Source organism: Lissotriton helveticus, chromosome 3_1 (genome assembly GCF_964261635.1).
Source record: "Lissotriton helveticus chromosome 3_1, aLisHel1.1, whole genome shotgun sequence".
NCBI lineage: Eukaryota > Metazoa > Chordata > Amphibia > Caudata > Salamandridae > Lissotriton > Lissotriton helveticus.
Window position 1 is genome coordinate 210218813 of NC_136061.1, and position 13341 is coordinate 210232153.

At 42.0% G+C, this 13341-nt stretch overlaps 1 protein-coding gene across 7 annotated transcripts in view; it reads right to left on the reverse strand.

The window, feature by feature from the left end:
- The window catches only part of RFFL (ring finger and FYVE like domain containing E3 ubiquitin protein ligase), a 286407-nt gene that overhangs the window by 61056 nt on the left and 212010 nt on the right, over positions 1-13341 (reverse strand). For 5 of the 7 annotated variants that reach the window (XM_078679598.1, XM_078679599.1, XM_078679601.1 and 2 more), the window contains one exon: positions 10128-10211. The exons of the other annotated variants lie outside the window; for them this stretch is intronic. In XM_078679598.1, the coding sequence (XP_078535724.1) occupies positions 10128-10211 (84 nt within the window). The remainder of the gene's footprint in view (positions 1-10127; positions 10212-13341) is intronic. 7 annotated transcript variants of the gene reach the window in all.

A 13341-nucleotide genomic window follows, 5' to 3' on the forward strand; every position in this document is an offset into this window, starting at 1 on the left:
CCAAGCCAGTCTATATGCTTTCCTTGTGCCATGTGTCCATGGTTCCGATATGAGCCTGAAAGTGTCTGCCGAAAGGCCTGGGATCTGACTGTGTCTCTTGAAATCCTTCAGGCCATCAGTGTCAGTCGTCCTTGCTCTACAAGAGGATGTGACTATCCTTATGGGCCTGTTATCATTTCCCTGAATGTTGGAATTAACATTGTATGCTCATTTCTAATAGGATTGGGAACCAGGCCTGTGACCTCCAAATTGGTGTTATCACTACCATGACCTCTGTGGTCCTGTGAACGTGCAACAGTAGTCTTGGTAGCATGACAAAAGGAGGGAAAGCATAAGGTGCTAGGTCCTGCCAATTTTGAAGAAAGGCATCCACCCCAAGGGATGAGGGTCCGGCCTCCTGCTGAAAAGTTTTGATAGTTGAGTGTTCAGTCTGTCCGCAAAGAGATCCACCCCGAAGGGTCCCCATATCGACTGGATACTGAGGAAAATGTATTTGTTCAACCTCCAATTGCTGGAGTCTCTGAAATTCCGGAAGAACCAATCCACAACACCGTTGCTCAATCCCAGAATATGCTCCAGTGCTACTGAAATGCCCTTGGTCAGACAATAACTCCAGATGACCTTGGTTAAATCTGCAAGACCCTTGGACTGAGAGCCCCCCATTTTGTTGACATATCTGACCGCAGATACATTGTCCATGCGTAACATCACAGAACACTTCATTTAGTCTTTGGTGAAGCAGCAAATTGCAAATGACCCTGCAAGTAATTTCACGCAGTTGATGTGCAACTCCTTCTCCTGTTCTGTCCGATTCTGTCACTATCTCCCCCTAAAATGGCTCTGCCATTCCATTCTTCTGAGTTCCTCACCCTCCGAAGTAGTTCCTTCTTTGAATCCGGGTCCAGAGACAGCATTTGAAAATAAGAGTGACATGTTCTCAATACTTTGGCTTTGAGTCTTGAAGTGCCTCGCAGTACAAGGGACCTAGGTAGATTGCATGGAGTGTTGAGGACAGAAGGCCTAGGATCTTTGAGAGAGCCCTCAAGGGGAATTTCTTTCTCCCAAAGAGTTTCCTCAATTCTTTGCGAAGTTTCCTTAACTTTTCTCCTGGTAATCCCAATTCTACCCTTATTGTGTTTATGAAAAACCCCATCGCACAATGCAAGATTTTTTCCTGTTTATGACAAACTCCAGGTGTTCCATCTAATGGTAAGATCTGTGTGGCGTAAGACCACTTCTCTGGACTGTGCCATTATCAGGATATTGTCTAAGTAAAGTATCACTTTAACCCCTCTCGCCCTCAGCCATCCCGCTACAGGACGAAGAACCTTGGTGAAACGACAGGGGGCTGAGGAAAGTCCAAAAGGGATTCTGTAGAATTGCCAAAGTCTGTGGAGAAACATTTGGTGTGGCGGCCAAATTGGGATGGTCAAGTATGCATCCTTTAGATCTATTCAATTTAGTCAATCCCCTTTCCTTAGTACATATCTTAAGAGGTGCACCCCTTCCATTTTGAAATGGTGGTAGACCAGCCATTCATTAACTTTTTTAGGTTTATCACTGGTCTCATTCTTTTGTCCTTCCTCTCTACTAGAAAGCTATTGCTGATAAAACCTGACTCTGTTCCCTCTCGTATTGCCCCTTTGGTCAATAAATCCTCTACCTTTTGTTACTAACATAGAAACGTCTGGTGATAATATCATTTCCGGGGGAATTTTCCTTTGTAGTGGTGTATCTGTAAATCCGATCTTGTATCCCTTCACTGTCTCTAGGACCCAAGGGTCCCGAGTCACCAAATTCCAGTTTCCATAAAATTGGGCTAGTCTGCCTCCCACCTTTATAGGGATATCTGAAAGGTCTTTAAAAGGTTCTTAGCTGTTGAAAGGCCTCTTTTTCTCCACTCGCTTCTGAAGCCTCTCCCGCGAGGTCTTTGTTTCTGTGGGTATAATGACGAGTGTGGAGCCAAGTATTTTTGTGCGCAAATTCTGGGGCCGCGTCTCAGGTAGGTTTTAAAACAGCTTTGGCAACATACGAACTTGTGCTCTTCTGGCCTGCCAAAAACCATATCCTGGAAGACTTTCTTAATGTCTTTCTGGGACTTCTGAATCGGGCAAAATACTCCCATGTACTTAGCCATGTCCCTGATAAAGTCATCCCTAAAGAGTAGACCCTAGTAGGCAGTTCCTCCTTTTCTTGTGGCCAGTTCGACTAATTGGGGATCTATTTTTAGCAATATGCTTCTCTCTTTGGGGAGTGCAGTATTTGCATTCCCCAGGCGGCAGATGGCTCTTTGAGCCCACTGGCGCAATTCCTTTGGGTCAATGAGGGTATCTTCATGATAAGCCACTTCAGCCATATCAAACATTTTTGTGAGTGGGTCAGTAATATCAAGTAGATGGTCTTGGCAGGACTTGAGGCCTTTATTGATACCTTTCTTAGGGTCATCTCCTCCCTTGGCGATAAACGGCACCACCTTTTGCGTCTAGCTCTAGGGTTGACATAACTTTATCAGGGAGGGAGGGGCGTGGGCATCCAGATCTAAGACGGGACCTGACCTCTTTTTGGATTTCCTTCCTAAGCCAACAGGAGAGGTACTCCGCAATATGCTGCGATGGAGCCCACTCCAGAGACAAGGGGTATTTGATATTGCGCGGATCAAGAATACTCTGATCTGCAATGGCCATTTTTGACCTGGAGGTCTTTGATGCCTTGTCAGTTGTACCCATAATCCTCACCTTTTTCTCATCAATAACCATATCAAAGTTGGAGGAGTAGGATAGGTTAATTTCATCCTCCAGTTTTCATCACTATCAATAGGAATAGGTACTTCTGGACCTTTTTCTTGCCCATCTGCAGTGTCTGAGGCACTATCCTCGTCATCGCCAAAGCGTGAAATCTTTGTTTTGGGGCTTTGGGTCTATTTTATATTTTTGTACACACCCTTAGGCAGGTTTTTCCATGCAGCCCTTTGCCTCTGGGTCTTAACTGCCCCATCTGCCCCTTCTGGGTGTCGTGGGACAGCAACTGGCCAACCCTTCTTGAAGAGAACCTCCATATTTGTATTAATTGTCTCATCCAGTGACTCCATTACCTTATCCAGAGCGTTATTTATAAGCCCTTCCAGTCTATCCTCCATACTATTCTCTGAAGGTTCAAGGGACATGACAGAATGTAAATATTATTTAAGATTACTGGGCTCAGTGTAAGGAAACAGCTGCTCTGGTAGTTCATTGGACTACAATTGCCAAAATTCAAGCAGTTTGCCCAAACAGTTAAAATAGCCACTGTAGTGTCTTTACTAGGGTGTCCCAATCTCATAAAATGGCCCCCAGCACCAGATCATCTCTTAAGGGTCTTTCCTCTACTTGTGAGGTCCTTTCTCTATTGCTGTGCCCCAGTCTGTTTATCTCTTTTTATTTTTTTGTTTATTAAACTGTACAATGGTTGTGCATTGCACCGTTGCCTTTATTTACATGGGCTGGCAGCTGCTGAAGGGAGAGGAGGACAGGCGTCTTTGTTATGCAGGCCGACTCCCTTCAGAGGCAGCGCCAGCAAGATTACTTCACCGGACTACTTCCGATGGGTGAATCACCATGGTCAGGTCAACAGCCTCTGCGGGAGGTGTCCTTCGCAAGCCAGTCTTTGTGTAGAGTCAGCTCACGGGTTTTTTTTCTTCCAAGAAACTGCAGCTGCTATGGCAGTGGGGCACGGGCTCAGGCTTTTCAAAGAAAGCCAGCCTCCAGCAACAAATAGTGCAGACCGGTCTTTGAAAGAAAAGACCGGTCCACGGTGAGGGTATTTTACTCGGCCTTAAGAAGCTGAGGGAAAACGCCAAAAAGTTGTGTCGGGTATGGAGGTAGTAGGACCTCCGATCCGATGCTGTAAGAGGAGAAGTTAGATATAAAAACAACCACCCTTCTTCCCAGGGTTAGGAAAAGACATTAGGAGACATTGGGAAGTTACACAATAACCTGGTTGAATGTGTTAGTACCAGGGTAAGAGGGGATATTAAGAACTCAACATTAGTACGAGCTGGGGAAAAACTGTACGCCAAAACGCAGCTACACTGCCTCAGTCTTCAGCCATATCTCCTTTTAAAAAGATGCCTCAAACAAATAATGGTTGCAAGGCTAATGGGCCTACAATCTAAAGAACTAAATCTCAGATGGCTCTCTATTGCCAAGATCGACAACTGCAGACTTTGCGCTTATAAGTTTGAGTACTTCAACGATCTACTATGTTGCTGCCCGACGCTACTTCAAGCCCATCGTACTTTGCTAAAACCACTCTTTCTTGCTCACGGGATTGGAACTTGCAGAGAGGCAAGGAACCTGGTGTTCACTACCACTGAGCCGACGGAGGTGGTTACATTCGACAAATACATCAGCATCACACAAGCTCATAAAGAAGAGGTGAATTAAAGCTGTATTACATCTCTGGAGAAGGACAACCTTGGAACTGGCTAACTATACCCAGATAGTGGCAAAGCAGTAGACTACCCAGGGACTGTCTAGCAACTAGGTCATCCATCGCCCTGAGTATGTATAACCGCTGCTAGATAATTAAACTGCACTTTCTCTTTTGATAACAGCACAGCATTTGACAATAGTACTCCGCAATACTTTAGTCAGATTTCTTCTTGTTTTTAGGTTTCCTCCTGTGGCTACTGATGTTTTACTCCATTGAATATATTTGCCTGCCTGCAACTATATGCACTTGTCTTTTAATTTTTTGCAAAGATTCGAATCACTTATACAAGCACTCTATCGCTTTAATGTGATTCACAGCTGCTTCATTTGACCCCATTTGCACATCTAGATGTTTTATTTCATTTTAATAGACTCTGGTTCCCATTGATTTAATGTATTTGTTCTCTCAAGACTTGAATATTGTAAAGATGTAAATTAGTTACACAATAAAGTCTTACTTACTACAACTGGAAAATTGAGCAATTCCATCATGATTCCAATTAAAGGGTGGTAGTGTGTTGGTAAATGTGTGAATGCATGTCTCTCTTTCGATCTCGTACAGTGTTCTTTATAGAGAGTGCCTTAACTCTTTAAATGGTTAACAAGTTAATAATAGCAACTAAGAAAAATGAGGGCCTATTTCTGAATATGTTCAAAAGGAGCCACAAATAGCCTAACCACTGCGCTTTAAAACAAAAAATGACACTAGCAGCCTCCTTGGTGGATTCAGACCTTTGAGGGCTTCTATGAAATCTAGATTTGCTGATACTTTAAAAACAATGATTCTTTTTTTTTTTACCTCACATTTATATCTGCACTTCGCTTTTACATTCAGGATCACACTCAGAGCAAAGATTGAATCAGCTACGTCAGAGATCTATCCGATCAAGGATGGAATTCTACAAGGATCCCAATTCAACTGAACATTATTTCTTAGTAATGTGATTCAACTAGATAAGCTAATTTAATCTTTTGATTATCAATTTATGATCTAGGCAGATTACACAGAGATGGTTATATACCTAGATGGGGGATTTAGAGTGCAATAGTACCTCTTTTAAAGAGACTCTCTTTGCCTCTACCAATTATATGCAAAATAACATCCTTGAATTTTAACAAGGATAAAATTGAAGTACTGGTCTTTGGGCAAACAAATTAACTTAGTCAGATACCTGCTGGTCTTAATCTCAACTTTAAGGTTTTTCTTTTTTTCTTTTGCCTGTCCTGTTCCATATTTAAGTCCTATTGATTTTAGCTCTTATGCTTATCATGACATTACCCCTTATGGTCGCTTAATATGCATCACAAGTTAGCGGATGATCAAAGCCAACTTGTTTATTTTCTTTGGCATAGTTCTCGAATTGTAGCTTGATGGTGGCAATCTTATCTAGATCCCATACAATTTCTCGATTCATACACCAAAATGTGTTCTCCTATTTGGGTTGTTCCAGTTAATAGACATTGAAATTGCAGGATGGTAAAAAATAACTCTTGGTTATATATCTGAATTTGAATATAGTAGTGTGTGGAGGTGATTGCCAGGGAAGCAGATATAGGAGATTCTTGAGTGTGACTACGAAAAATGGGAAGTCCTTTTCGTCAAGATGTTCAATCCTCTACGATTTTAAAATTATACTATGATCAAAGCTGCCAAACATTTGATGCATCTTGGGAGGTCAAAAGCTGCAGTTTGACATTTTATCTAATGTGCTCTCCAAAGGTAAACTGAAATCCCTTCCAACTATAAACATTTAGTCTGGCTGAACTACACTAATGGTATCATCTATATTACACAGGAATTTTGTATACACTGCGTTGGGGCATAGATGTTAAAGCCATGAAAAAATATGCATCTTTTCTAAGTTTTACTAAGTTCCATCTGCCATTTTCATCTGACAGGCTAACGAATAATGTGATATTTGCTTTCCTAGCTAACAAGACGATGACCTGTTTCTTTTATTATTTGTGTGAGAGTAGGTTAAGTCACTCACCTCACCTGAAATTTACGATGTCAGTGTTTTAGTCTCATGGAGAAAGACCAAGTCTCCTTTCCTTTATATAAGTAGTCTGAGATCTTTGTCTTCTTGGCTTAACGGTTAAAAAGCTTAACGTTCAGCAACATTACTGGAAGAGTACGACCTCTGCTATGCTGAACTGAGAAATAGCGCAGCACTGCTGTAGGTAATAATACGGAAGCGATTTGTGCTTACTTCTTTTCCACCCATTAGTATGCTTTGGCTATAAAGGCCCCAGCTAGCTTGTCTAGGATGGAAAACAGGATTGTTGAACAACAGTGGTAGTAGAGTCAGGAAACGTAGGAAAGTAGCAGGGTGTGAAATCAGACAAAGGAATAACAAAGAACATAATACCCTCCAAAACTCTAGCGGCACCCTATCCCTCTGCCCATCCTTCCCAACCTCCCCATCTGAATAGGAATTGTGTGAAGAAGGGAAGAACATCCTCCATGTACAATCACCCTAAGTTGAAGCTTACAGATTTACCTAGCTAGTACATCAACAAAACTGACTGAATATTTTAAGAACATAACCATGTACTCAGCTAACACGAAGGGTTAAGTCTGGTATTCAGTTAACCCTCAACAGCAACGTATTATTTACTGCACCCCAATTTTGTTCCAGAGTGAGATTGTATATCTTCAGTTAACCCAAACAGCCACTTAAAGGTTCCTGCACACTCATTATGTTCCGAACTGGGACTGCAATGCTAGTGGAGCCAGTCAGTGAGGCACATCCTCTAGTCAGCCAGCATTAAGGCTATCTTACATACCTGCCTGTGTAAAGTCAGAAACTAATCACTTATGTATTTAGATGGCCTAAATAGGTGCACAAGTTTATCGAACAACAGAGCAGTTCATAACCTTTTTGGTGCTGTAATGACATTTCAAACCCTGTGATATTGTTAATGAAGCTCGAACTCTCCTTGGTGTCATGAAAGAGCTCCAACTTCACTTTGTATATGATTTTAAACTTTGCTGGTCCCACGAAAGAGAAGGGGATGTTGAGATTGCGGAGTTTTGTTCTCAGGGTGAAGAAGCCTTTCATTTTGAGGATAGTCTCTTTTGAGTAGTCTTGATATATGTTTATTCTTTTTTAGTCCCAAGTGATGGCATACTTACAATTACTATTTACTCGCCATTCCAAAACTCTGATTATGCACAAAGAGTGTTAGATGATTACTGTTAACCTCATGCGCGCTAGCGGTTTTCCCGCTGTGCGCTGTTTTTTTTAAAAAAAAACGCGTTACATGACGAGCTCAGCTCGTCATGAGCGTACGACAGGCGTAACTCATGACGAGCTGAGCTCGTCATCAGCCTCGAAGGGGTTAAGAATGTTTTGTAGGCAGGCACTCTGTGTGCTCTTTCAAGATCAAGGTCTTTTTTGAGGGGCATACTCATTATTTTGTGGATCCAATCCTCTAAGAAGTCCACATAGAATCAATGATTTTCCCCTACTCCCTTTGAATCTCAAATCTCCTCAGGTTTCCTCTTCTATTTCTTTCTTCAGGTTTAGCTAGTTCTTTTTGGAGCATAGATGTCTTGTTATTAGTCACTACCAGATTCTTTCTGAATTGCTTTCCAGGGTCTTGTAGGTTGCTCATTCTATTTTCGGTTTCAGCAATACCCCTCATCAAGTCGCATATTTAATATTACCTCTTATGCTTACGATCTGTACTTACATCAGGGCGGTGATTTTTTTTTGGTCCGCTGTACTAGTTCAAGAACACCAGAGTTTTATTAGTAGTGCATCCATTGTGCTATTAATTTCTGCCTTGCCCTTTAGGATATTGAGCATCAGCTTTTGTTGCAAGGAGCTTCTTTTTTTCTCCACCATATATCCTAAATATCACTTTATAGGTAAGACGTGTATACCCATTTTATGATTCTACATATTGAGTGAGGCAATCATAGTTTTGGCTCGACAATCTGTAAGATATTGGTTAAAGTTTCATTATTTCAAAACACCTAGTATGTTTTTAGGACTATATCAAGTGGCAATAATTCTGCACAATTGCCCAAAGTTATTTCAGTTCTGAAGAGTGCAGAACACATTAACAGAAGCAGTATTGGTAGTTACCGTTTGATGTAGTAGATTACAACAGTTTGATTTTGTATCTCTCTCAAACTGGAAAGGTTTAATATAATGCGTAAATTAACCCAAAGATTCTGTACAGTGTGCTGGCCTAATTATATGTTCTGTCTCCATCCAATCACATCCTGTATTCTGTACTGAAGTTTCAATTGGACACTGCACCATGCAGAAGCTACTATTATAATAAATGTTCTGCGTAAAGCACTCCGCTGCTCTTTGGAGATGGGACAAACATACATAAAATACTGACTAACTTTAGTGCTTTACCATTAATGTCATGAATTGGGGAATTTTAAGGTCCTGGACCAAACAGCTCATCTTTAAGTATTCAACGGACCACATTCATATCTTCATAAACCGAGATTCCAATTTCTGCTAATTTTAAGATAAATAAAAATGGGTCCATAACTGAATTAACTGTCTATACCAAATATAGAAATAAAGTATACAAGCCAACCACGAAAACAAGTACAAGGATGGTTCAGACACACTTTGTCTAAAGTCTGCATAACCTTTGCCATTACTGTATGCAGTTGTACAAAGGGATGCAAAGGCGTAGTCTTGTCTTCTGAATCAGGAGCATCCGTGTACACATTTAGTCCTGGTCTTTTAGAAGGAAGTTAGCTGTGGAACTGTGTTAGAACCTTCTTGAGTTTTTTTCAGTTGATGTGCCTTTTGCAGAAATGCATATCTTCGGTGGAAAACCACATTGAAAGTCTCAATTTTATTTTTTCATTTTGATCTGAAAAATGTTCCCAAAAAGTACTAAGACATGCATGCAGTCATCTTTGTCTGCTGACTTTAGAATACCTGTGCCTCTCTGGTAACAGGAGGGTGCTATAAAAACGAACATTGTCAGTGTTCACTCTACAGTGTAAAACATTCAGTACCACTGGCATGAACATCTGACTGTTAGTTAAGAAACTGAAGGACAGAGAAGATATCCAAAACATCAGAAAGGGGTGTGTGTGGCTGAAGAGAGAATGGAACCAGAAGAAGTAAACTGCACAATTAGGAGTCTGCATTCATCCCCATGAGAAGGAAGCACTCCTCAGGCAATAGTATATGATGGAGTAATATGAGGTATTTAAACCCACAAATTCCAGTTGAACAATGTTAATTGATTCAGGTTGAATTGATATTGAATTGCCCAGGATAAATCTGTGGGCTAACTATGGACATTTCTGGTACTGATGCAGGTAAAGACTTTTTTAAATTCTATTCCCGTTTCTTAATGTAGTGTTTCTTCTTGTTTTATTTACATCAACGATAACAAGGAACTGGACCAACAACAGTCTCATCTTCTAATTTACACTCTTCTGGTGCCTTACTCTTTTTGTGCCTTTATAGAGCTCTTTGTGAATTTCAGAATTATATTTGGAAATTTGTGTGGGATTCAGAACTGCGCCAAAGCTAGATACCACCATATAGCAGCAGAGTCTGATAAAGCACATCTGTGAAGCATTGCTTAAACAATCAGTGAAGTTAATGTATAAATATGGACATTTTGATAGGTGCAGTAGATGGGGAAAAATGGTAGTCTACACACCTGCACCTCATCTTCCACTCCCCCTTCCGCTTGGCTTGCTCTATCTTCAATCGATTGTGTGATGACAGGATCAGATTCATTTGTCTACAATAAAAGTGACAGAAAATAAGAAAAAATTACTCTTGTATATAAATAAGTGTACTAGTAGGTCCTTATTTAGAGTTGAGATGCAATGGAAGATAAATTCTCTTCCGTAGAAATGTAGAGGAGAATAAACTAGAGAGATTTCCTTCAACATATCTTCAATATGGTGTTCCTTCAGAAGAGTGCTTTGCAGATGTAGAACACTCTCCTGAAATTTAAAGTGTTTCCAAACCACCCATCTCCAAATTGAGCATTTGGAAGTCATCTGGTCCATATCCCTACCTGCTGTCATCATCTGATTTTATTTTGGGGGGGAGGTTGGGGGTGGGATCTTTTTTATTAAATATAAGCGTGGCAAAACAAGTCTTCCATTGTGAGAAGTGCATCGTCATTATGCAAATATCCATAGCATTTTACATTTCCAGTTTTCGTTACAGTATAAACTTGCTACAACAGGTTATTATAGGTCCCAGTTACAATGTTACAGTCTCATGAGCCCTTTTCTTGATTGAACTTCTCAGTTAGTCTCACTGAGTTGGCATTCCTCCTCCTATGGTTCCATAATCGCCTGGATCTCAGTGTCTTCTATAGGATAGCCATCTGCCCCAAATCTTTTGCAATTTCTTTTGACATCCCCTACTTTGTTAACACCACTTTTTCAGCTACGCAGCACCAATCTAAATGCTCTTTCCATTCAGTGACCCCTGGTGATTGGGCTGCCCTCCATTTCCATGCTATATTCCTTTTAGCAACCATTGCAGCTATTTTGAGCGATAGAGATGAGTATTTAGGCCAATTATTTTCGTCTTCCTTACATAGTATGTGCCATCTAGCCTCCCTTGGGACTTCATGGCCTACTACAACAACCATTACCTGTAAGATTGCTTCCCAATATTGCTGAATATTAGGACAAGCCCACAGCATGTGGAAAAATGTGCCCGTTTCCCCACATCCCCGGTTGCATTGGTCAGTATCACTATGGCCCATTTTGTGGAGAAGTACCTTTGAGGTGTAGGATCTATGTAGGATTCATAATTGTATAAGGTGAAATCGTGCTCGTATTGCAACCTCTCTAGAGCTCTGTATTGCCTCTGTACAGTCATTGTGGGAGCGCAGGTTTGATATACAAGCGAGGAGGCTGTATATAGGTGCGAATAGGTGTTGGTTTATTTGAAACAGAGGTAAGGTCAGGAGAAACAAATGTCAGAGGGTCACACAATTCTTATTCTTTGGTTTCCTCTTCTCCGAGTCTTGTGGAGGGCGATGTTCCAGGCTCCTCGTCGTCGGAGTCCAAGGGTTTTCCCCAGAGGCGGCCCAGCTGTAACTCTCCTGAGTCACGGCTGCTCTCCAGCATCCTCCGGGGGACTCCACCAGTCCTCACACCAAGGCTCGTCCGGTTCTTCTTCCGCTACGTCTTCTCCCCTGGATTCCTTTGTGCTGGCCCTTTCTACGGAACACTCCTTCGCTGTCTCTCCTTCTGGCGTCCTCTCCTCGTGTCCGGCACCATCCGAGTGAACACCTTCCTTCTCACAGTTCCCTTCTTTCATTGGCTCCTCACGACTACCTCCGGGGTTACTCTCCACCCCTTCCGGGTTCTGGCTGCCGGCTCTCTGCAGAGACACGGAAATACGACATGGACGTTTGTCGTGTGGATCGGGTTTCCTTTCATTACCCCGACTCCTATGGTCAGCAGGCTGCTGTACACGGGAAACCTCCGCCCATGGGGATATACCGGTGAGTCCCTCCTCACAGTCATCTTCTTCCAATGTACCTAGGTCCGCTTCCCAACACCCTCAGAGAGTTTTAATGGGTCCGGTATGTTGTTCATTATTTTTTTATAGGTGAGAGAAGTGGCCTTATCACCTATGGGATCAAATAGCAGTCTATCCTCTAGTGGCGTGTACTCAACTATATGTTCGCCCTCTGGGATGTGGCATTGCAAAGCGTGTTTCAGTTGGATACATCTGTAGTATTCGGTGTCTGACAATTCATATTACGTTTTAAGTCAATACCCAGTAGTTTCTGCTTGCCAAAACCCTTTAATCCACCAGTTCCCTGAGAAGGTCACTATCCCACAACGGAGTCCTTCCTGTGAACTTCCCCTCCTATCATAGGGATTTTGTTGCCTTTTTCCATATCTTTATTACTATTTGTGTAAATGATGGTAATTGGGATCCCCCTCCTTTTTGGTAAAGCTCCGCAGGTTATCCCCTCTGTCCCATTGACTTGTGGTCGACCCTATATACGGGGTCATCTCTGTCCGCAAATGCCCAAGCGTTAATTGTTATTAGCTGTGCTGCCCAGTAATATTTTGTAATCTTGGTAATGGCCACCCTTCCCTCAAACACTCCCCTCTGCAGTTTGTTATGGGCTATTCTAGGGCTTCCCCCATCCCATAGCAATAGTCTAATTTCCCTGTCAATTTTCCACAAGAAGTCTGGTGGTACCCTACATGGTGTATTTTGTAAAACAGAGGAGTTTTGGTAGCGCCATCATTTTGAACAATGCAGCCCTAAGCATCATAGACAATGGTAGTTGTCTCCAATGCATCACGTTGCTACAGTCGGTTAATTTGTGGGAGTATATTGTCTATTAAAAATTCAGTGTCTGTTGTGGAGATCACGATTCCCCTGTATCTGAATTTGTCATTTACTGCTAGGGTTCAGGCAAGTGATGGTAACACCTGCGCTGTACCCACCAGCACAAAGAGGAGTGATTTATCCTAGTTTATTTGATACCCTGAGTACCCCCCAAATAGTTGAAATAAGTAGAGTATACGGCCTAGGGACGATATTGGCTTTGTAATGTATAGTAGTATATCATCTGCGTACAGTGATATTCTCTCATCCCAGTCATTTCCTCCCGTGTATCCCCTTTATCAGTGGGTCACCTCTGACCTACACAGTTAGTGGTTCCAAGGCTAACGCAAATAGCATAGAGGCTAGTGGGCAACCCTGTCGGGTATCCTTAGATAGGGTTATTAGCTGCAATGTCGCCCCATTTACTCTCACCCTAGCTAGCCAGTTGGTGTAGAAGAGGCGGATCCATGGGCAGTACTTTGGGCCCAATCCCACTCGTTCTAGCACTGCGAACAAGTACGACAATTCAATGCTATCAAATACCATACGTG